Genomic DNA, 21037 nt, shown 5'->3' on the forward strand with positions numbered 1-21037 from the left:
GAGGCTGAGATGGAGTCACCAGGCTAGAGTCGGGGCATGGCTCCACTAGCCAGAGGCAGCCTGGTCAGAGGAAAATTAGGCCCTACTCCTTGGAGGGGCCTGAAGGATGCTGCAGGTTACCAGCGCAGGGGCAGAAAGCTGGGAAGTGGACAGCAGCCTAGGGAGAGACATGAGCCTCAGGAATGGGGTAGAAACCCAGTTACCATGTGAAGAACAAACTAGCCATAAGAGAGATTGTGGAAGGACTGAGGCAGACATGGGCTGTATCTCATCCATTCCCTGACTGGTTGTCTGGCTTTGGACAACTAATATCTCTGCAAATAAGAGTAATGATTCTCAGCTATAGTATTATGAGTATTACATGAAACCTAAGCAAAGTACCTGGCATATAGTAGGTACTCAATAAAGAAAGTTAATGGTGGCCAGGTGTGGTGGCTCACTGTAATCCCAGCACTTTGGGAGGCCAAGGCGTGCAGATCACCTGAGGTCAGGTGTTCGAGACCAGCCTGGTCAACATGGCGAAACCCCGTCTCTACTTTAAAAATACAAATATTAGCCAGGTGTGGTGGCACACACCTAGAATCCCAGCTACTTAGGAAGCTGAGATAGGAGAATTGCTTGAACCCAGGAGGCGGAGGTTGCAGTGAGCCGAGACCACACCACTGCACTCCAGCCTGGGCGACAGAGCAAGACTCTGTCCCCACCAAAAAGAAAGCTAAAATGGCAATAATACTTGCTCCAAAGTTTTAGACTAGAGGGACTCAATTATCTCCCACACCAAATCAGGATTGATTTGGAGAACCAGGGATGTGGATAATGCTACATGTGGAACTCAAGAGTGCCCATCTGTTGAGGGGAGAAGGAAACATGATACAGAAACCCATTGGAATGTATAAAAATTCAGAGTTATGTGTTCCCCAGCTTCGAGATGGGCTGCTCCCCAACTGGAGATGGGCTGCTCCCCAACTGAAGAAGTGCTGCAGATGTTAGTTGATAACTGAAGTCTAAATATTCTCGAATGTTATTATATACATCAGTTAATATCTTCTACTATTTCTCTTTACTTCCCTTAACTTTCCCACCCCTCCACCTCCTATTCTACCCACAGCTAAAAGACAGAGGTGTAGGGGAGGCAGCAAGGGGTTCTCTGCTTTGGACATTCACTCTGCCCTTCATTCAGTAACAATGCGGCTCAAGTTCCTGCTGTCGTCATATTAATAATAATAATTGCCTTTCTGGGTGCCTGCTATAATCTGGTTCTTTCTAGTGGTTTGGGGAGTTTTAAAAAGTCAATCACACACACTTCACGTGTCCACATAGCTTACCACTCAGGTATCACCATCTAGCATCCCATATAGCACCCACAGGCAGGGAGATTTGGGAAATGGAAGAATTCCGACATGAAAAGCCTCTTGCACTTGACCCAATCTTTGATGCACAAATTTGAATCAGGAGAATTTTGTGTGTGTGGCACCTACTCTCCTCCCTTCAGCCACACTCCTTTTACGCGCAACTCCCATACCTTTCCCTTCCTTCCCAGAAAACCCAGGGGCCCCTGAGGTTCAGTGGGCTCAAAGAATAGTGAGTACTAGTGCTCCGACCTTTTTAAAAACAATGCCCCACCTTTCTTTCCTTAAACTCTTCCCAGACCCTAGTAAGCATTGAAGGGGCTGATGGGTGAAAGTGCTTCATCTTTTGGGGCAGAGGAGACCCCAGCCTGCTAGGCTAGGCAGTTCTCCAGCAGTGAGCATGTTGCATGCCTAGGCAGAGGGAAGACTTGAAGTGGGAGAAACTCCCAGGGCCTCCTACAACATGGCAGGCTGGGGGTGGCTTCTGCTGCCGCAGGGGAAGTAAATGACAGCGTTGTAGACTGGGTTGGCCTTGGTGGAGTCCCAAGTTTCTGTTGGGAGGGCCCTGGGTAACCTCATGGTTCTTCTCTCTGTGGGTCAATACAGGTTCAAAGTTTCCTTCTGCACTTTTGGCAAGGAATGCCGCCCCACATGCTGCCTGTGCTGGGCTCCTCCACAGTGGTGAACATTGTCGGCGTGTGTGACTCCATCCTCTACAAAGCTATCTCCGGGGTGCTGATGCCCACCGTGCTGCAGGCATTACCTGACAGGTGGGCATGCTTATTCTTGTCTTCCTTCATGGCTGGTCCACAGAAGGGACTGTTCTGCTTCTCTTGTACTGAAAACCATGCACTGTCCAGAGGCCTCCCTTGTAAAGACCATTAATATTGAACTCTTAAATATTAACGTTTATTTATATTTTGGAATATAAATAAACCATTAATATTTTGAACCATTTGTGTGGCTTAAAATTCAAAGGTATAAGATGGTGTACAGTAAGCAATCTCCCCACCAGACTCCTGTCCCCAGACAACCCAGTCCTTTCCCAGAACATGAGATAGAATCATTTTCTTGGAGTCTGACCAGATCTGATATGCACATGTAATCAATACGTATAATATACTGTTTTTCTTACTGAAATGGTGACATACACTATATACTGTTCTGTGCCTTGCTGTAAAACCAAACAACTTAACCTTGAAGTTTGTGCTGGACAGCTTCCATGCCCCTCCAGATGCACTCTCCACACTTCATGCTGCCTTCTGCTGGGGCTGGGGGTGGGGCATATGCTGATAGCATGGGCCACCACACAGGGTGCTTCTCAGGGAGGGATGGAGGGAGGAGAGTGAAGTCAGGAGATGGATTACCTGGCCCCCTCCCTGTGAGATTGTGTCAGGCTGGCTGGGTTCCTTCACTGGGCTGTGTTCCCTTCCAGGCAACTTTCCAGGCTGTCCTTGGGCACAGGGTGGATGAGAGCCTGTGGTCTGAGCCTTAGGTCGCAGCAGTCTCCCTTACAGTTCCTCTACCCCGTCCACACCTTTGTGACATGTCCCTTGTAAATAAACCCACCCATTTACGGTGGCACTCCTTCCTGTGGGGACTGTTACAAAGCACATTCCACATCCATCTATAAGGAGCTTTTCTCTTTTTCACAACTGTATAGGGTTCCACCATCTTGCATTTAGTCGATTCTCTTGATATTTCCAGTTTTGTCCTACTACAAACAACACTGTGATGAATGACATTTCATTTACCTTTTCTTTTTTTTTTTAAACATGGTGAAGTGTGTTAGTTTCCTGTGACTACTGTAACAAATTACCACAAACTGGCCAAGTGACTTAAAATAACAGAAAAGGTATTCTCCCACACTTATGGAGGCCAGAAGTCCCAAATCAAGCATTGGCAGGGCTGGTTCCTTACTGAGGCTCTGAGGAAAAATATGTGCCATGCCTGTCTTCTGCTTCCGGTGTTGCCAGCAATCCTTGGTGTTTCTTGGCTTGCAGACGCATCACTCTAATCTCTGCCTACACCTTCACAGTGCTTCCTGCTCTGTGTGTGTGTGTGATTTTCAATCTGTATACCTTTTCCGCACCCCCGTCTTATTGCACTGGCTAAAATCTTTAGGATGATGTCCTAGCCTAGGCAAGGGTGGACATCTTTGCATTTTCCCTGACCTTAAGGGGAAAGCATTCAGTATTTACTATAAAATACAATGCTAGCTACAGGTTTTTAATATCAGGTTGAATGTGTGTGTGTTTGTATGTGTGTATTATTATTATTATTATTATTATTGAGATGGAGTTTTGCTCTTGTTGCCCAGGCTGGAGTGCAATGGCACAGTCTTGGCTCACTGCAACCTCTGCCTCCCGGGTTCAAGTGATTCTCCTGCCTCAGCCTCCCAAATAGCTGAGATTACAGGTGTGTACCACCATGCCTGGCTAATTTTTTGTATTTTTCATAGAGATGGGGTTTCACCATGTTGGCCAGGCTGGTATCGAACTCCTGACCTCAAGTGATCCACCCGCCTCAGCCTCCCAATGTGCTGGGATTACAGGCGTGAGCCTCGGCACCTGGCCAATTATTTTTTTTAAGATGAAGTCTGTTCTGTTGCCCAGGCGGGAGTACAGTGGTGCAATCATTGATCACTGCTCACTGCCGCCTCAAACTCCTGGGTTCAAGTGATCCTCCTGCTCCAGCCTGTGGCATAGCTAGAACTATAGGCATGCATCACAGGACCTGGCTAATTTAAAAAAAAAAATTTTTTTTTTTAGAGATAGGGTCTCACTATTCAGCCTAGGCTGGTGGTCATAAATTTTTAAAAAAACATATTGCTAGATCTGAATTGTTAATATTTTGTTCAGAGGGTTTTATATTTCATCAAAGTTATTTGATCAATAATGAAAGTTTTTCATCTTTAGTTTTCATAATGTCTTTCTCTTATTTAGATATCAGAGGAACCCTGGCCTCATAAATGAGTTGAAAAATGTTCCCTCTCTTTTTTTTTTGGAGGAGTTAGTGTAGAATTTTATCTAAATTTTTTAAATTCATAATATTTTCTTATCCTTTTAATATCTGTAGGCTCTGTAGTGATGTGTCCTTTCTCATTCCTGATGTAGGTAATTTGTGTTTTCTGTCCTTTTTCTTGGTCAGTGTGACTAGAAATGTATCAATGTTATTGATCTCAAAAAATAGCTTTTGGTTTCTCTGGTTTCTTGTTTTCTGTTTTCAATTTTATTGACTTCTGTTTTTTATCTTTATTCCTCCCTTTTTGTGCTTGCTTTGGGTTTATTTTGCTCTTCTTTTTTTAATTTCTTTAAGTGAAAGCTTAGGTTGTTGATTATAAATCTTTCTACTTTCCTAATGAAAGCATTTAATGCTATAAATTTTATTCTAATCTCTACTTAGCTGCACCCCACAAATTTTGATATGTTGGGTTTTCATTTTAATTCAAAATATTTTCTGCTTTCTCCTGTGAATTCCTCTTTGATCTATGGGGTATTTAGTAGTAAACTGTTTAATTTCTAAATATTTGGGGATTTTCAAGATATCTTCCTATTAATAATTTCTAGTTTAATTCCCTTCTGGTCATATTATATATATCGTTTTATATCAATTCTTTTAAGTCGATACTTGTTTCATGCTCCAGAATGTGGCCTATGTTGGTGAATGTTCTATGTGTACCTGAAAAAGCTATATATTCTGGTATCATTAGGTTAATTGTCAACTAGGTCAATTTAATTGATAGTGTTGTTTCAATTTTCTTTGTCTTTACTGATTTTCTGTTGATTTGTTCTACTGATTAGCAATAGAGAATATAGACACCTCCAGCTCTAATTGTAAATTTGTCTATTTCTATACATTTTTGCTTCATGTATTTTGAAGCTCTGTTGTTAAACGCATACAAATTAGAACTGTTATGTCTTATTGGTGAATTGACTTCTTTTCATAATGTCTTCTTTTATCTTTCATAATATTTCTTGTTCAGAGGTTTACTTTGTCTGTTTAATACAGCTAACTCCAAGTTTTTTTTAAATTAGTGTTTGCATGACATTTTTTTCCACCCTGTTAATTTGTCTTTATATTTGAAGTAGATTTCTTATAGCCAACATACAAACATAGAGGGAAGTCTTTCTTTTTTATTGTCTGGCAATTTTCCTTTTTAGTTGGTATGGTATGTATAGATCTTTATATTTCATGTAATTAAATATATGGTTCAATTAAGATCTTCCCTCTTCCTAGTTGTTTTCTATTAGTTTCATCAGTTTTTGCTCCTTTATTCCTCTTTTTTTGTCTAATTTTGTGTTAATTATTTTCATCATCCCATTTATCTCCATGGCTGGCTTTTTTTTTCCCCTCTCTGAGACAAGGTCTTACTCTATCACCCAGGCTCCAGCTGGAGTACAGTGGCATAAACACGGCTCACTGCAGACTCAACATCCTGGGCTCAAGCAATCCTCCCATCTCGGTCTCCTGAGTAGCTGGAATTACAGGCATGTGCCACTAAGCCTGGCTAATTGTTTTACTTTTACATAGAGATGGGGTCTTGCCGTGTTTCCTAGGTTGGCTTGAACTCCTGGGCTCAAGGAATCCTCCTGCCTCAGTCTCCCAAAGTGTTGGGATTACAGGTGTGAGCCACCATGCCTGGCCATGATTGTCTTTTTAAAAATACCTCTTTAAAAAAAATTTTTACTAGTTGTTTTAAGTTTGTATATCTTTAATTATAATATACCTTCAAATAATATTATACTGCTTCACACGTATATAAGAATCTTAACACTATACTCCCAATTTGTATCCCATTTTTTATGCTATTGTTGTCATAGATTTTGTTTTTGTATATGCTATAAACTCCTAAAACATTATAACTATTTTTGCTTTAGATAACTATCTTTGAGAATGATTAAAGATATGAAAAAATATTTTATATCTGCTTTCATTCGCATGATTCCTAATCTTCATTTCTTTATGTATATCCAACTCATCTGTATAATATATGAGTTGGATATGTAATCATAGTCCTCTGCCTGCAAAATTTTCTTTAATGTTTCTCATATTGCAGGTCTAGTGGTAATAAATTATTTGTTTTTCTCTGTCTGAAGAAGTCTTTATTTCTCTTTCAATTTGAAAAATACTTTCACTGGGTATGGTATTCTGAATTAACAAGTTTTTCACTTTTGGCATTTTAAACATTTCACTCCATTGTTTTTGGCTTGCATGTTTGTTTTTTGTGCATCTTTGCTCCTCTGTAGGCAGTGTGCCTTTTTTCCTCAGATGCCTTCAAGACTTTCTCTGTCTTTGGTTTTTCAGTCTCTGTCTTTGGTTTTCAGCTGTTCAACCATGATGTATCTCAATGCTTTGTGTTGTTTTCAATCCTGCTTGGGGCTTTCTGAGCTTCTTGGATCTGTGCTTTGATGTATTTCATTATTTTTGGAAAATACTCATCCATTATCTTCTTCTCTGCTTTCTCTCTTTTTTCTTCTCCTGGTATTTCAATTACAAGTATGTTAGGCCATTTGATACTGTCCCACAACTCCCAGATGCTCGATTTTGCTTGTTCTCTACTCATTTTTCTCTTTGTGTTTTAAATGGAGTAATTTTTATTGACATATCTTCAGGTTCACTGATTCTTTCCTTTGCTATGTCAATGCTACTAATGAGACTATTGAAGGCATTCTCCATTACTGTACTTTGTTTTTATGTCTATTTCTAATATTACAATTCTTTTAAAAGTAATTTCTGTGTTCTGGCTGGGTGCAGTGTGGCTCACACCTGTAATCCCAGTGCTTTGGGAGACGGAGGCAGAAGGATCACTTGAGGGCAGCCTAGACAACATAGCAAGATCCTGTCTCTACCAAAAACAATTAGCTGGGTATAGTAGCTCATGCCTATAGTCTAGCCACTAAAGATACTGAGGCGGGAAGATAACTTGAGCTCAGAAATTTGAGGTTACAGTGAATCATGATCCAGGCTGGATGACAGAGCAAGATCCTATCTCTAATAATTATTATTATCACATTAATTATTAATATATTAATTAATAATTCATGTAATAATAGGAATTATTTATATGTTCTTCTGAAATTCCTCCTCTGTTCCTGCTTGTTTACTTTTTCCATTAGAGCCTTTGACACATTAGTCATAGTTATTTTAAATTTTAAATTACCTGTCTGATAGTCTGGTTATGTTGATTGTTTTGTTTCTTGACAGTAGGTTCTATTTCTTAATTTTCTGTTTATCTCATAATTTTTATTGGCTGCCAAACAGTGTGTAGAAGAGTAGAGACTGGGATAAATAATACTTAAGCCTGGAAATGGGATAAGTATTCCCATTTCCCTTAGGTTCCTTCCCCTAGGTTCCTGAATATGAATTGAGGCAGTCTATTTGGGACTTCATTGCATTTGGGTTTTGTTGTTCCTATGGTTACCTTTAGTGTAGCACCAGATTTAAATTATTCTGGGGTACTTTGTGCTTAAGTTGGAGATTTGTTGGGTTGTTTCCCTTAATGTGCCTGCTCCTTTACCTTTAGGCCGTCCCTATGCACACAGTTGCTTAAGACTTGGTGCTTGTTAGCCTGATTGGAGCTGAAAAGTCGGGAAGTGGGTTCTCTTTTGTTCAGCCCTGTTTCAGTCTCAAGCAAGCCCTGTGCTTTGGATCTCAGAGTTGGGTACTCTCAGTGATCTTGACTCATTGCAGAGACATATCTCTAGTGATCTGAGCCCTTGGTGGTTTCCAGCAGGGTTAGAGAGCTTTCTCTTTTCACCTTTCCCCCACCTACAATGGGTCTTCCCTATTCCCTGGGGTCAACAGTGTTTTCTGCTCTTCCCCTAGTCAACTGAGGCTTTTGATCCATAAGGGAGAAAGGTCTTGGTGGAACTTCATGCTTTTTCCACTGCAACAGCTGTTCCCTTCCTCCAAACATATACCTCTCAGAAAGGCTTCTTCTGTCCTCCTGTCCTGTCCCCAGTCTTCCTCATGAACACCTGGTGAGGCCTGTGCAGAAGGGCTTGCAAATAGATGTGAACTTCCCTTGTATCTGTCATTCCAAGAGTTCTATACTCTCATGGTAGTTCATACTGGCCCGTTAGCTATTTGTTAAAAGTGTTAGCAAAATTTATTTCACCCACTTGTATGTAACGCCCTGTTTTCTTCTCTCTATTGCAAGTGAGCCAGTCCCCAAGTCCTTCTCTCATTGGAGGTGCCTTTCTTTCCATAAATTCCAGGCTACGTGATTGTGACCTCAGCTCTCTAATGGTTTAAAGAAAAGTTGTAATTTTGTAGATTATCTGGCTTTTTCTTGTTATGGTAGGAGTGATGCTCTTTCCAGCTTTCCACATTGTAGATGGAACAGAAATACACCCAAATAGGCTAACAAAGGTTACCTCCAGAGGCGATTATGGCCAAATTTTAGTCTCATCCTTTTCTGCATTATTCAAATGTTCTACATTAAGACCAAATTTCAATTTTTATAATAATATGTATATGTCTATATTATATATGTAGGAGCCATTTAGGGCTTCGTGTTATTAAAATCTTTCTCAGGCACTGATCAAGCGAACTGAGGCTAAATCTCCACTTATATTTTTTACCACAAAGGTATCTTCTGAGGATTTAATAAAACCCATCTTTATAAGAAAGATTCACATACTTTTAATAATGCTTTATAGGTATTAAACACACACATACACACATGGCATTTGCTGTTTATTGCAAAGCAGTTTGTGGGGTACAAATGAAATGTTAACCCCTCCCTTCCTATCTATAATTGACTTATTTTTACAGATGTGGAGGTTAAAGTTTAAAAGCTGAAATGAGGGCCAGGCATGGTGGCTCATGCCTGTAATCCCAGCACTTTGGGAGGCCCAGGCGATGAATCACTTGAGGCCAGGAGTTTGAGAACAGCCTGGCCAATGTATCAAAACCCCATCTCTATGAAAAATACAAAAATTAAGTGGGCGTGGTTGTGGGCGCCTGTAATCCCAGCTATTTGGGTGGCTGAGGCACAAGAATCACTTGAATCCAGGAGGCGGAGGTTGCAGTGAGCTGAGATTGCACCACTGTACTCCAGCCTGGGTGACAGAGCAAGACCCTGTCTCAAAAAAAAAATAAAATAAAATAAAAAAGAGGGTTGAAATGACTTGTTTACCTTCACCTGCAAATAAAATGGTCAGGACTCAAATATTTATTCAAGAAAACCACAAATGTTCATTCATTCATTAAACAAATGTTTATTGATTACTACAATGTGCTAGGGACTGTGCTAGGTCCTGGAATACAGCACTACATAAGATAAGCATGCTCCCTGCCCTCATTGAGTTACAGTCTGCCAAAGGAGGCTGTTAAAAATTACGTGGCTACGTAATTACCACTGCAATCTTTGGCTTACAAATCAAGTGCCTTTTTCATTAAATCAGGAAGACAAATTTATTCAAAAGATCAGGCTCCAACTGACTTTTCAGTTTTATATACTCATTCATCCCTCAAACTTGTTTGAGTGCCTTTTCTGTACCAAGCCCTGTGCTTGGCATCATGGAAATAAGAATTGGCACTAGAAGTTCTCACTCATGACCCTGGGCAGGCCCAGGCTGAGGCACAGCTCCCCACCCCCTAGCTCAGACCCATCCCATCCTTTCCAACTCAGAAGAGCATATTGAAATTCAGGGGAATAAAAATACACTATTATAGAGATAACCATGGATCACACACTCCCATTTATAGGAAAGGGAAATCACTCTCAAACTGGAGTTTTTCACTTCTTCCAAGCAATCTTGGCACCGTGGTTGTTAATAACTGGGTTAGCTAAAGTAAGAAAGTATGTGTGTATGCATCTGTGTGTGTGTGTGTGTGTGCATGTGTGTGCGTGCGTGTGTGGTATGGGCAGGAAGGAGAAGTCAAAGAGGCAAAGAAAAGAGTGAAGACCAAGCCTGAAATGCCAAAGGAATAGCAACACTGAACAGAAAAGCAGAAGGCACCAGATATGGGGAGCATATCCAAGGCATGTCAAAGTGCACGATGTGGTACTTTCATCAAAGAGAAGTAGGACAGTGGTTATAGGTCAGATAGACCTAGGCTTGACTCCTGGCTCTAACACTTGCTGCATCTCTTTGGACAAGTAAAATAACTTTTGTGAGCCTCAATTTCTCACCTCTATTTTGGGACTAACAACAGTATGTACTTCTAGGGCTGAAGTGAGGATTAATTAAGAAAGTACATGCGAAGTGTTTAGTAGCTTGGCACATTGCACTCACTAAAAGGTAACTGCTGTTATCACCATTGTTGCAGTTTTACTAGCATCACCACTGATGGTCATTCAGGGAGCTATGAGTGTGAATGTAGGATGTAGGAGAAGGGCTGAAGCTGGAGCTGTAGACTTGGCAACCACCTGCACAAGACGGAGGAAAAGTTATGTCCCTAGAAGTGGAGGACACACCCTGGCATCCCAGTCTGGGAAGGAGAGAGGTGGAGGGAAAGCAGAGGAAGGAGGTCGAACTGCAGGTATACACCCACAGAGGACAGTATGTCAAGAAGGCATAGATGCTGCAGGAGATGGAGTCAGTTGAAGCTTAGGAAGGCATCTCTTAGATCAGGTGATCAGGTGAGCTGCTATCTGGGGCAAGAGCGTCCAGGCAGAAGGGATGGCAAGTGCAAAGGTCCTGGTGAGGTAAGCAAGGGCCTGGAGTGTTGGAGAAACTGAATGGAGGCTAGTGCTGTGGGGATGGAGTAAGCTGAGGGGACAGTGGGAGGAGCTGCAGCCAGAGATAAGGAGGGTAGGGAGGGGGGCAGTTAGGACAAGGCCCGTTGTCCATCTGGGGATGGAGAGCCATTCATTCTTACATTTCACTTAACAAGCATTTCTTATGTGCCTACTATGTGTCTGGCACTATGCTAGGTACTGAGGATACAGTGATAAGCAAAATGGACATAGTCCCTGCCCTCTGCATGGAGGGTACAGTGAGAAAGATGTACAATGATCAGATAATCACACAAGTTGGTATATAACAACAAACTGTCATAACTACATGGCCATTCAAGAGGAATCATCAGGGGTGCTGACCTGGTCTGGGGGCTTCGGAGAAGGTTTGCATATAGAAGTAACATCTAGTCTGAGATTAGCTGAATAACAAGGAACTGAGTAGGTGAAGAGGGAAGAGATGCTCTTGGCTGAAAGGATACCAGGGGCGAAGGCCCTGAGGGGAGAGGACCAAATGGAGGCCAGAGGTCCAGAATGAGGAGAAAGGGAGAAGGTGCAAGGTGGGGCCTTGGGGGCTGCAGCAAGAACTGGGTTTTTTATCCTAAGAATGATGTGAAAGCATTGAGGAGTTTTCATCAAAATTACAGGTGTTTTGGAAATGTCCCTCTCACAATGTGGAAGATAGAGTGGAGGTGGGAAGGTGAGCAGGGCAGGATGGACTCAGGAAGCTACTATAAGTCTGGATGAGAGTTGATGGCAGCCTGAACTAGGGAGAAAAGGGAGAGACATGGCTGTGCTTGGGAAGTAATTTGGAAGCAAAATCTGTAATATGTGGTAAATGGAAAGAGAGACTATGTCCAAAATAGTGTATGCAAAACTGGATACTTGCCTAAAGAAATTGTAACTGAATTTAATCAAGTCTTTAGAAGCAGACAGGATAGATGGATAGACTATATGACACTACAAGACAGAACTCAACCAAATCAGAGTGTAGGACATTCCAGGGAACAAATACCATGATGTTGCCAATAAATAAATGGCACAAAATAGGGGGGAAAAAAGATTTAAGAAACAGAACAGGGCAATGTTGTATCTTTCATGCAATGTGTGGACCTTGTTTGGATCCTGATTCAAACAAACTAAACATCTGTGGGAGAAATACAGAAATCTGAATGCAGACTGGGCTGTAGATGATATTAAGGAATTACTGTTCATTCTGTTAGATAAACTAATGGCATGGAGGATTTAAATGCTGCACACACTGTGTGCATATGTGTGTATACATGTACACATACATATTTAAACCTTGCCAATGAGAAATGCACACTCAGTTTTTCGGGGTTAAATGACATCTTGGATTTGTTCCAAACACTCCAGAAAAGAAAAAGTGGAATATAATCTATTAAACTGGCAAAAATGATGTCAATTGTTGAAGCTGGGTCATGGGTCCTTGGAGGTTTATTATACTATCTGTCTTGGGGTATGTTTGAAATTCTTGAAAATAAAAAAGTTATCAATAAAAATAAAATGATGAAAAATAGAGTTCATACTGAAATAGAGGACACAAGAAAAGAAGCATGTCCAAGGGGGAAATCACGAGTTCAGCTTGGAGGCCTCTGGGCCAGAGGTGCAAAAGTAAGTGCAGACAGTAAATCTGCACAGACGGGAAATTCACAGATTCAGTGAATCTGTGGGCCTGGAGAAACTACCCAGGGAAGGAAGAAAGCTTTGTGAGATGAGAGCCCAGGACTAGATATGAAGAACTGGAAGGCATGCTGACCAGGCAGAGGGCAGGAGTTCTGTGACTGGGGAGGAGCAGCCAGAAGGAGGGATCACAGAAGCCAAGGGAAGTGAGTGTTTCCAAAAGGAGGGCGCAGGTGACAGAATCGAATACCGCCAAGATGTTAAGCAGACAAGAACCATGACAAGTCCACTGGGTTTGGAATCATGCATGGGGGCTGCTTAGGTGAGAGCTGTTTAGGCTGAGGTCAGGAGTGAGGTGAGGAGGGAATGGGAGGTGAAGGAAATGAGACAAAGAATTGGGCAGCACTTTGAAGAAGTCTGTCTGTGATGTGGGAGAAAGGGCAGTGGCTCGAGGGGATAGAGTGGAGGAAATAAAGAGGTTTTTGTTGTTTTTAAAGTGAGACATTCTTAAATACATTAAAATAATGAGCAGGACTGGGCATAGTGGCTCACGCCTGTAATCCCAGTGCTTTGGGAGGCCGAGGTGGGCGGATCACTTGAGAGCAGGAGTTCGAGACCAGCCTGGCCAACATGGCAAAAGCCTATCTCTACTAAAAAGACAAAAAATTAGCTGAGCGTGGTGGCGTGTGTCTGTAATCCCAGCTACTCAGGAGGCTGAGGCACGAGAATCACTTGAACCTGGGAGGCGGAGGTTGCAGCGAGCTGAGATTGTGCCACTGCACTTCAGCCTGGGCAACAGAGCAAGACTGTCTCCTAAAAAAACAGATGAGCAGAATGATCTAGTAGAGAAGAAAAAGCTGAATATACAGAAGAAGGGACCATCAGCAATGTACAATTCCTGAGAAAGCAGCAGGGGACGGCAAGAGGAGGGATCGCTCCTGGATTCTATTAGGGAGGAAGAGATGAACCAGGCAGGTAGCTGAGTGTTGATGACATCCTTCCTCTGTGTTTTTCTGTTTTTTTTTTTTTTCCCCCTGAGAAGTAGGAGGTGATTCCACCCACTGGCAGGGAGGGGAGATTTCGGGAATTGGAGGTATAAGGGTCTTGAAGAAGGTTGGAGATAGCTATGAGAAAGGAAAGAATGAGTGACCAGAGAGAAATGGGGTTGCCCAGCAGGGTGGAGGTTGGTGATTTTGTGTCTGACAGGAGACAGTGGACGAAAGGCTGAACCAGGGCAGCAGGCTAGGCGGTGTTGGTGGAAGGCAAGGATGGTGTGGATGGTCAACAGGGGAGATGTCCCTATATCTGGCACAACCAAGGAGGACTTCGTGGAGAACGAACCTAGGCCTGTGAGCAGATGGCTTTGATAGCAAGAGCCAGAAAAGGGGGCCCAGTGTCTTCTCAACTCCAAATTCCCATCTTATTGCAACCTATTGCCCTGCTCAGTGCTTCACCTCTCCAGTTCCCTCCTGCCTCCTGCTCCAATACTGTCTTTGACTCTTGGAATCTAATATGGTTTCAAGGCCCATATCAAGGTTGTTTGCCAATTTAAAAATATGCTGTTGCTTCCCAGTTCCCACCAAATGGCAAGCAGTTTGGTAAGCTGGGTGAGCAGGAATGGCAGTTATGTTGCAAACGAGGTTCCTGCCTGCCTGGGAGGATCGGACAAGACTGGGCTTTCTTAGGCCCATGGCCCACTGTCTTCACCCCTCACACAAGCTCTTCAAAAGCATAAAGGAGCATGTTTTGCTTGCATCTAACTAGTTCTGGATGCCACCAAGCCTTGCAGTGGGCATCAGTGACCAGCAGAGTACATTCTGTTCGTGCCCTTCCCAGACCCACCCGCTCTCCGCAAGGCTTGGGCTGTTGGCACTGTCTCTGAGGTTGCTCTTACAAATGGCACCTATTGGTAGCAGCCCAAACATGATTAGGGGAAATAAAACCCTGTAGGGGACTGTGGGAGGAACTGAGCAACATGGGCAGCACTTAAAACTCATCGTTTCTCTTTCTAGCTTAACTCAGGTGATTCGAAAGTTTGCCAAGCAACTGGATGAGTGGCTAAAAGTGGCTCTCCACGACCTCCCAGAAAACTTGCGAAACATCAAGTTCGAATGTAAGTACTGAGTTGGGAGTGAAAGGGAAGAGAGAATTACATTTTAGTGCCAAATATTTTACGTAAGTTGTTAATAACAATAGTAGCAGCAGCTACTGTTTACTGGTTAACTATAAAGCACCAGGTATTATACTAATTATGTATATACACATATTTAATCCTCATAAAATGTTTATTATAGGTGGCACACTTCTTCCTTTACAGAGGAGGAGTCAAGCTTAGAGAGGTAGTGCAGAGACAGGATTTTCTCCCAGGTCTGACACCAAAGTTTCTGCTTACCACCACCATCCTCCTTATCTCATTCAATCCTCATGCTGCCTCTGCGATGTAGGAAGTAGTATCTCTATTCTACAGATAAGGCTCTGAGAGGCAAAGAAAGTTGCCCCAAAGCCACGCAGCCACACAGCTGTAAGTAGGGGCAAGGAATCAAACTCAGGTCTGAGATTTCCTTGAAGTTCCTGCCCATAAAATGGTGGTAGCAGGAGAGAGAGAACAGCTTAAGGGCTTCACTCGTTCTCTGCCTAATTAGAAAGCCAAATTAATATTTCTCATAAAGGGATTGAGACCGTGAACCCTTTCTTTGCTGAGTGTTGGCACACATTCCCCAGCATTAGTTTTGTTTTTCTGTTTCAATCTGCCTGTACTTGCGGGGAGACTCATGTACGGTTTGTTTATTGCTATTAAAGATGAAATGATTTTCAGTAAAACAAAGTTTTAAAATATACATTTTTAAAGCCCCATTTGAATACAACAGCTTGCTATTCTTGCCCGAAATAAGTGCCAGTGAGCAAAATGAAGGCGATCAAATTACCCTTTCTCCACAGGCAAAGGGAGCCCTTTCAGACGCGCTTTGAGGTTGCCTGCAGTGGCCATCACCTATTGATAAAGCCCGCTTTATTTCATGGCTTTCAGCTCTTTTCTTTTCATGAGCACTAAATTCCACATCACAAAGTTAAAGAAAAAGTAATTAAGGAGAAGGATTAACGATTGATCAGCCTGGAAAATTAGAAGTCTCCCATCTGCCCCCTCCCACCCCCACTCCTCCACCCCACACCTTATTTTTTCAAATCAAGCCAGCTCTGAGTACAAATTAGAATAATCCTAGGGAAATTTCTGACTATTACTTGACCAGTTCAGAAATTACCAAGAAGAATGCCCCCGCACCCATTTTAATTATGCCGACAAAACAAACCTGTTCAAAGTCGGCGGCGAGGAGGTTTGTTGGACCTTCCACCTGTGTGTGTCGGGCGGAGGCTCTTCTTCCCAGGGAGCCCAGCCTGGGAGTGTATTTTGAGAATGTGCAAGGGGTGGAAACAAGCCCCACTCCAACAGCTCTGTAAGAATGAAGAGCTAGGGCAAGCACATGTCTGGTCTGCATTGAAATCCGCAGATATAAGATCACCCTACTTCAAATTATCAGCCTATTATGTCAGTGTAGCAAACAAGACCTTTTCCTAGCTGCAGTCATCATCGAAACATGCAAATAGGTCATGGAGCTCATTTGATAAAAAGCACAGATTATGAATGCAAAGCCAGGTTCCATCCCAGAAGCACCTCCTAGCCCCACACACCGCTGAGGCTCAATCAGGATTTACTATTAGACATACTACTTTTTAAAGGGACTTCTTCAAAGCTTCCACTTGATTCCTGCAATTATTTATGGGGAGAAGTGATTGAGCTTGCAATTAGTGAAATGAAGACAATAATTGCCTTTATTCACGGTTGACTGACGCCACCATTTCTCACACCTGCGAGTGTATCGTGTGCATGACTTTGAAATATGTACCCCGAATGTCACCATTAGGAAATAGTTGTTGAAGCTCACATGGGAGAACAAAGAACCAAGTGCAGGGTTTTGCCAGTGGGTATATAAAATGGGATTGGGTGGTGAGACAAATGTAGGCAAAATAAGCATCCTACGTTTTGAAATCTGCCCCTGGAAAGTCCAAGTTAGAATCATAAAGATTGCAAATATTTCAAACTAATTCTTTTCCCTTTGCAGTGTCGAGAAGGTTCTCCCAAATTCTGAGACGGCAAACATCACTAAATCATCTCTGCCAGGTAGCTGTCCTGCGCTATGTGTTTTAACCACTGCTGAGTCATTGCAAATGAGGGGGCAAATTCACAAAAACAACTTCCTGCAGGATCTTTCAGGTTACCAGGGCACTCTCTCTATTCATTTCTGCAGATAAGGAATGAAAACATTAGCCAATAACTAAATAGTTTCAACTAATATACAAAATAATTTCTGATATCAGTTGCCCCTTAACCTTTCAGATATGTTCTAGGTCCACAGTTCTGTGTTTCTCTTAATTATCCAGCCCAAAACGTATGTAGTGGTTGAATCAAATGATTCAAACAGATTAAGAGGATGATTTGTTTGTTGTATCATCGGAGTTCAAAGTCATATAATATATTCAATATTTGCCCAATTTTGTTTAGTTTTTTTCCAGATCTGCATTATTTTTAGCACGAAAGTGACATATGCTTGCTATCAAAAACATTTAAAAATATAAGTGTATTAAGTAGAAGTGGAAGATCCCACTGCATGCCCCTACCTACTCTGTAGTTACAGCTTGATGGCACATAAGTACATTTCTGTTAATTTTGCACTTTAATGAAGGGACTCTAAGTCTGTTAAGGCAACCGATTAACATTACATTAAAATATTAATGACGTTACAGCAGAGGTGGCAAACCAGTGGCCACAGGCCAAATCTGGCCCTCAGATGTGTGGGGTTATTGTTGTTTGGCTTGAATATGTTCAAAACAATTTTTTCACATGGTCACTAACAGTTGGAACTGGGAGATGACAGCTAAACCTTCAAGAGCTGACAACTTGCTCCCAGAGCCCTGTTTCCCCAGGCAGCTGTCAGCTGTTGGGCCAAACTTCTCCACAGTGGCCACCATCCTCATTCCACCAACTCTGTCACACTTGGCCCACCTCACTCCTGAATGTCACCTGCCTGCCCCCTTCCTGTGTTTCTGTTTGCAGCCTCTCCTTTAAGGTGCTGTTGGTTCTGGGTGGGTTCAAGGTCAAGATGGGAGGGAGGGGTTTCTAGTTAGAGTGGTCTGAAGGAGGGCCCCAGGCCAGGAACCAGAAAGTATAACACAACAGCCACACATACCTCCCTGCTCCTGTCCTGCCCCTGGCATGGACAGCACAGGGGTTGATTTGGAGACCAGAGGGAAATTCTTCCAGATTCATGCAGGCTGCTACAGAGGCTACACCTGGGCATTGTTCTGGTGACGGTGCAGAGCCTGACAGATTAATGGGATTCAGGGAAGAAAATTAATGTTGGCCTAACAAAGAAACATTGCCTTATTTCTGCGGATGCTATGCCAGCCTGGCCCTCTGGTTCTTTTTTTCCAGCTTAGAAGAGTGGCTCTTGGGTCGTATCAGGGAACTAGACGTGGTTTTGGTGCCTCCCTCTGGGGATCAGACAATTTAGAGAGGACTTTGTCCCTTTAACGCACATGTAGATAAAAGCGTCCACACCCATGCCCATAGCCACGTGTTGCACAAGCGTGGGGGTGCCCACATGTTCCCTCTCCACCTTCCGCACAAACATAGCATGTAATTTAATCAGCAAATGCCCCCTTTCCATCTCTACTGGACAACTTTCAGACACATTCCCAGATCAGACAGAGGACTAGGGTTAAGTCTGGGAATGAAACACCAGCTAACATCCCAGTGAGCTTTCCTAAACACACACACAGCAAGTCAGACTAAACAACGTCCAACTGAAGACTCACCTCAAATATTTAGACCCAAGATTCGCACGTCCAGGCTCTTTCAGATACACCAGGCAAGTAAACACTTGGCATTCCTATCTTAACCATTCACTTTACAAAATCTTTTGGGTGCCTACTGTGTGCCCAATACTGTGCTTAGTAGTATTTGCCCTTAGCAGGAAAACAAAAGTGTTAAATGTGATGAAAGAAACAGAATGGAAATAGGTGGTCAGAGATGGCCTTTCCATGGGTGTGACATTTAGGCTGGAGCATACATCGTAGTGGGGCTGCTGGGGCAAGGAGGGAGAAGAATGTTCCAGCCAGCAAGAACACCATGTGCAAAGGCCTTGAGGTATCAACACAGTCACTGAAAGAGAAGCGATCTGAACAACAGTAGCCACTTTTATTGAGCTCCCTGCACTATGCACTCTGTTTTTTAAACACTATCTCAAGGAATCCTCAACAGCAGCCCTTCTTTAAGAGGTAAGCACTAAGGCCCTAAACACGATGGTAAGAGACACCATTAAAAAGCATGTTCTAGGTGGGGCGCAGTGGCTCAGGCCAGCAATCCCAGCACTTTGGGAGGCCTAGGTGGGCAGATCACTTGAGGTCAGGAGTTCAAGACCAGCCTGGCCAATGTATCGAAACCCTGTTTCTACTAAAAATATAAAAAAATTAGCTGGGTGTGACAGCATGCACCTATAATCCCAGCTACTAGGGAGGCTGAGGCAGGAGAATCACTTGAACCTGGGAGGCAGAGGTTGCAGTGAGCCAAGATCGCGCTACTGTACTCCAGGCTGGGCAACAAGAGTGAAACTCCATCTCAAAAAATAAAAATAAAAAAAATAGCATGTTCTAAACACTTGCTTACAGAATTCACTCTTTGGTAAACAGTTCATTTCATTGTAATAAAGTGGCTCACAATGCATCTCTGAAGGAACATGCTCAGGAAAGAAAAAAACAAAAAAGGTAGGTACTATTGTATCTCCATTTTATAGATTAGGAGGCTGAGGTTAATCTACTTGCCCACCCGAAATCAATCAGCTGGTCATCAATGAGGCCAGGATTTGAACTAGGTTATGTTTGAATGCAGGACACCTTACCTTTCTATTCAGTTGTTTTCATTATCCTTAGAGACTCACCTAACTCATACATTCTACGCCGATCATTAGAGATTCACCTCACTCATATATTCTACGCCTTCGTGACCTTTAAAGAGTTCTCCAATTATTTAACTCAGATTTTACTTGTGCTTGGATGGTCGGGGTACAACAAGGGGTTGTCAGTATTTACCTTTGCCTAGGAACTTACAAGCATTAAGAGACTTGGCAATGTCTTTGTGTATTTTAAATCTTTTTTTTTATTTTATTAAAAGACATTGTGAAAACATGCAAGTAAAGGAAATGATCCTGGATATATATTTTTCTTTTCTCAATATTGTTTCAACTTGATGATATTGTTCCAGGTATTGTTCCAACTTGTAAATTTAAGTTCACTAATGAGGGTTCCATGAAAAAGCCACAGCTTTAAAGAAAAAAAAAAACCACATACACACACACACACACACACACACACACACACACACACACACACATATAAAAATATAAAAACTTATTCACACACTATACACATCCCTCCATCCACTAACAAACTACTGAGATGTATGGTGGTATAGTTTCCCTTTTCCTCCAACCTAATTATTCATATATGTTTTAATCATTATAGTTACATTTTAAAAAGCAAAAATGGAAAACTAGAGCATAAACTGTTTCAGAATGTATTTATATGAAAAATACACACTTTGAAATATCTGGGATTAAGTTAGGCCCTGGGGTAGCAAGAACACTTCTAAATCCCGGCCTGTAGCTTCTCAGGGACTAGAGATACAAGGATTATTCGGCACAGAGCTCCCATCCCACAGGCTTACCTCAGAAAGCTGACAGATCTCTGGGCTTCATCCCATTGTTCCATGGGGTCAAGACCAAAGGGACTGGAATCAGCAGGGTTTGGTCTGGCCCAGCCCACCCTGGAAGTTGCTTGTAGAGAAAAAGACATGTGTGGAAAGAGCCACAGGAGAAAACAGTGTCCGCATCTTCTGAGTTATGGAGTCTTCCGGTGCTTTCCTGAAATTGAATTTCCCGGAATTTCAAGGTAGTTTGCAAAATACCATAAGCAGATGCATTAACAAGGCATAAAAGGAAATACAGTGAAGGGGTTTAACAACCCACGAGCTAATGAGTTGACTGGATTGGATTACAGGCATCTCGAACAGTGATCCACAGTGCAGACATCACGTTCCAAATGCTGGAAGACTGGAGGAATGTGGACCTAAACAGCATCACCAAGCAAACCCTTTACACCATGGAAGACTCTCGCGATGAACATCGGAAACTCATCATCCAATGTAAGCTGTCCCACCAGGGATTGTTGTCCTGTTTTTGTTTTTAAAAGAAAGAAAGAAAAAGTATCTTAGTAAATACTGAAGTGGCATCCCCACCCTGTCCTCCTT

At 42.5% G+C, this 21037-nt stretch overlaps 1 protein-coding gene across 7 annotated transcripts in view; it reads left to right on the plus strand.

The window, feature by feature from the left end:
• RFX4 (regulatory factor X4) overlaps positions 1-21037 on the plus strand; it is a 178058-nt gene that overhangs the window by 111613 nt on the left and 45408 nt on the right. For all 7 annotated transcript variants that reach the window (XM_050748635.1, XM_050748632.1, XM_050748634.1 and 4 more), the window contains 4 exons: positions 1956-2119; positions 14694-14794; positions 16797-16855; positions 20788-20932. In XM_050748635.1, coding sequence (XP_050604592.1) covers positions 1956-2119; positions 14694-14794; positions 16797-16855; positions 20788-20932 — 469 coding nt within the window. The remainder of the gene's footprint in view (positions 1-1955; positions 2120-14693; positions 14795-16796; positions 16856-20787; positions 20933-21037) is intronic.

This window comes from Macaca thibetana, chromosome 11 (genome assembly GCF_024542745.1).
Source record: "Macaca thibetana thibetana isolate TM-01 chromosome 11, ASM2454274v1, whole genome shotgun sequence".
NCBI classification, from domain to species: Eukaryota; Metazoa; Chordata; class Mammalia; order Primates; family Cercopithecidae; genus Macaca; species Macaca thibetana.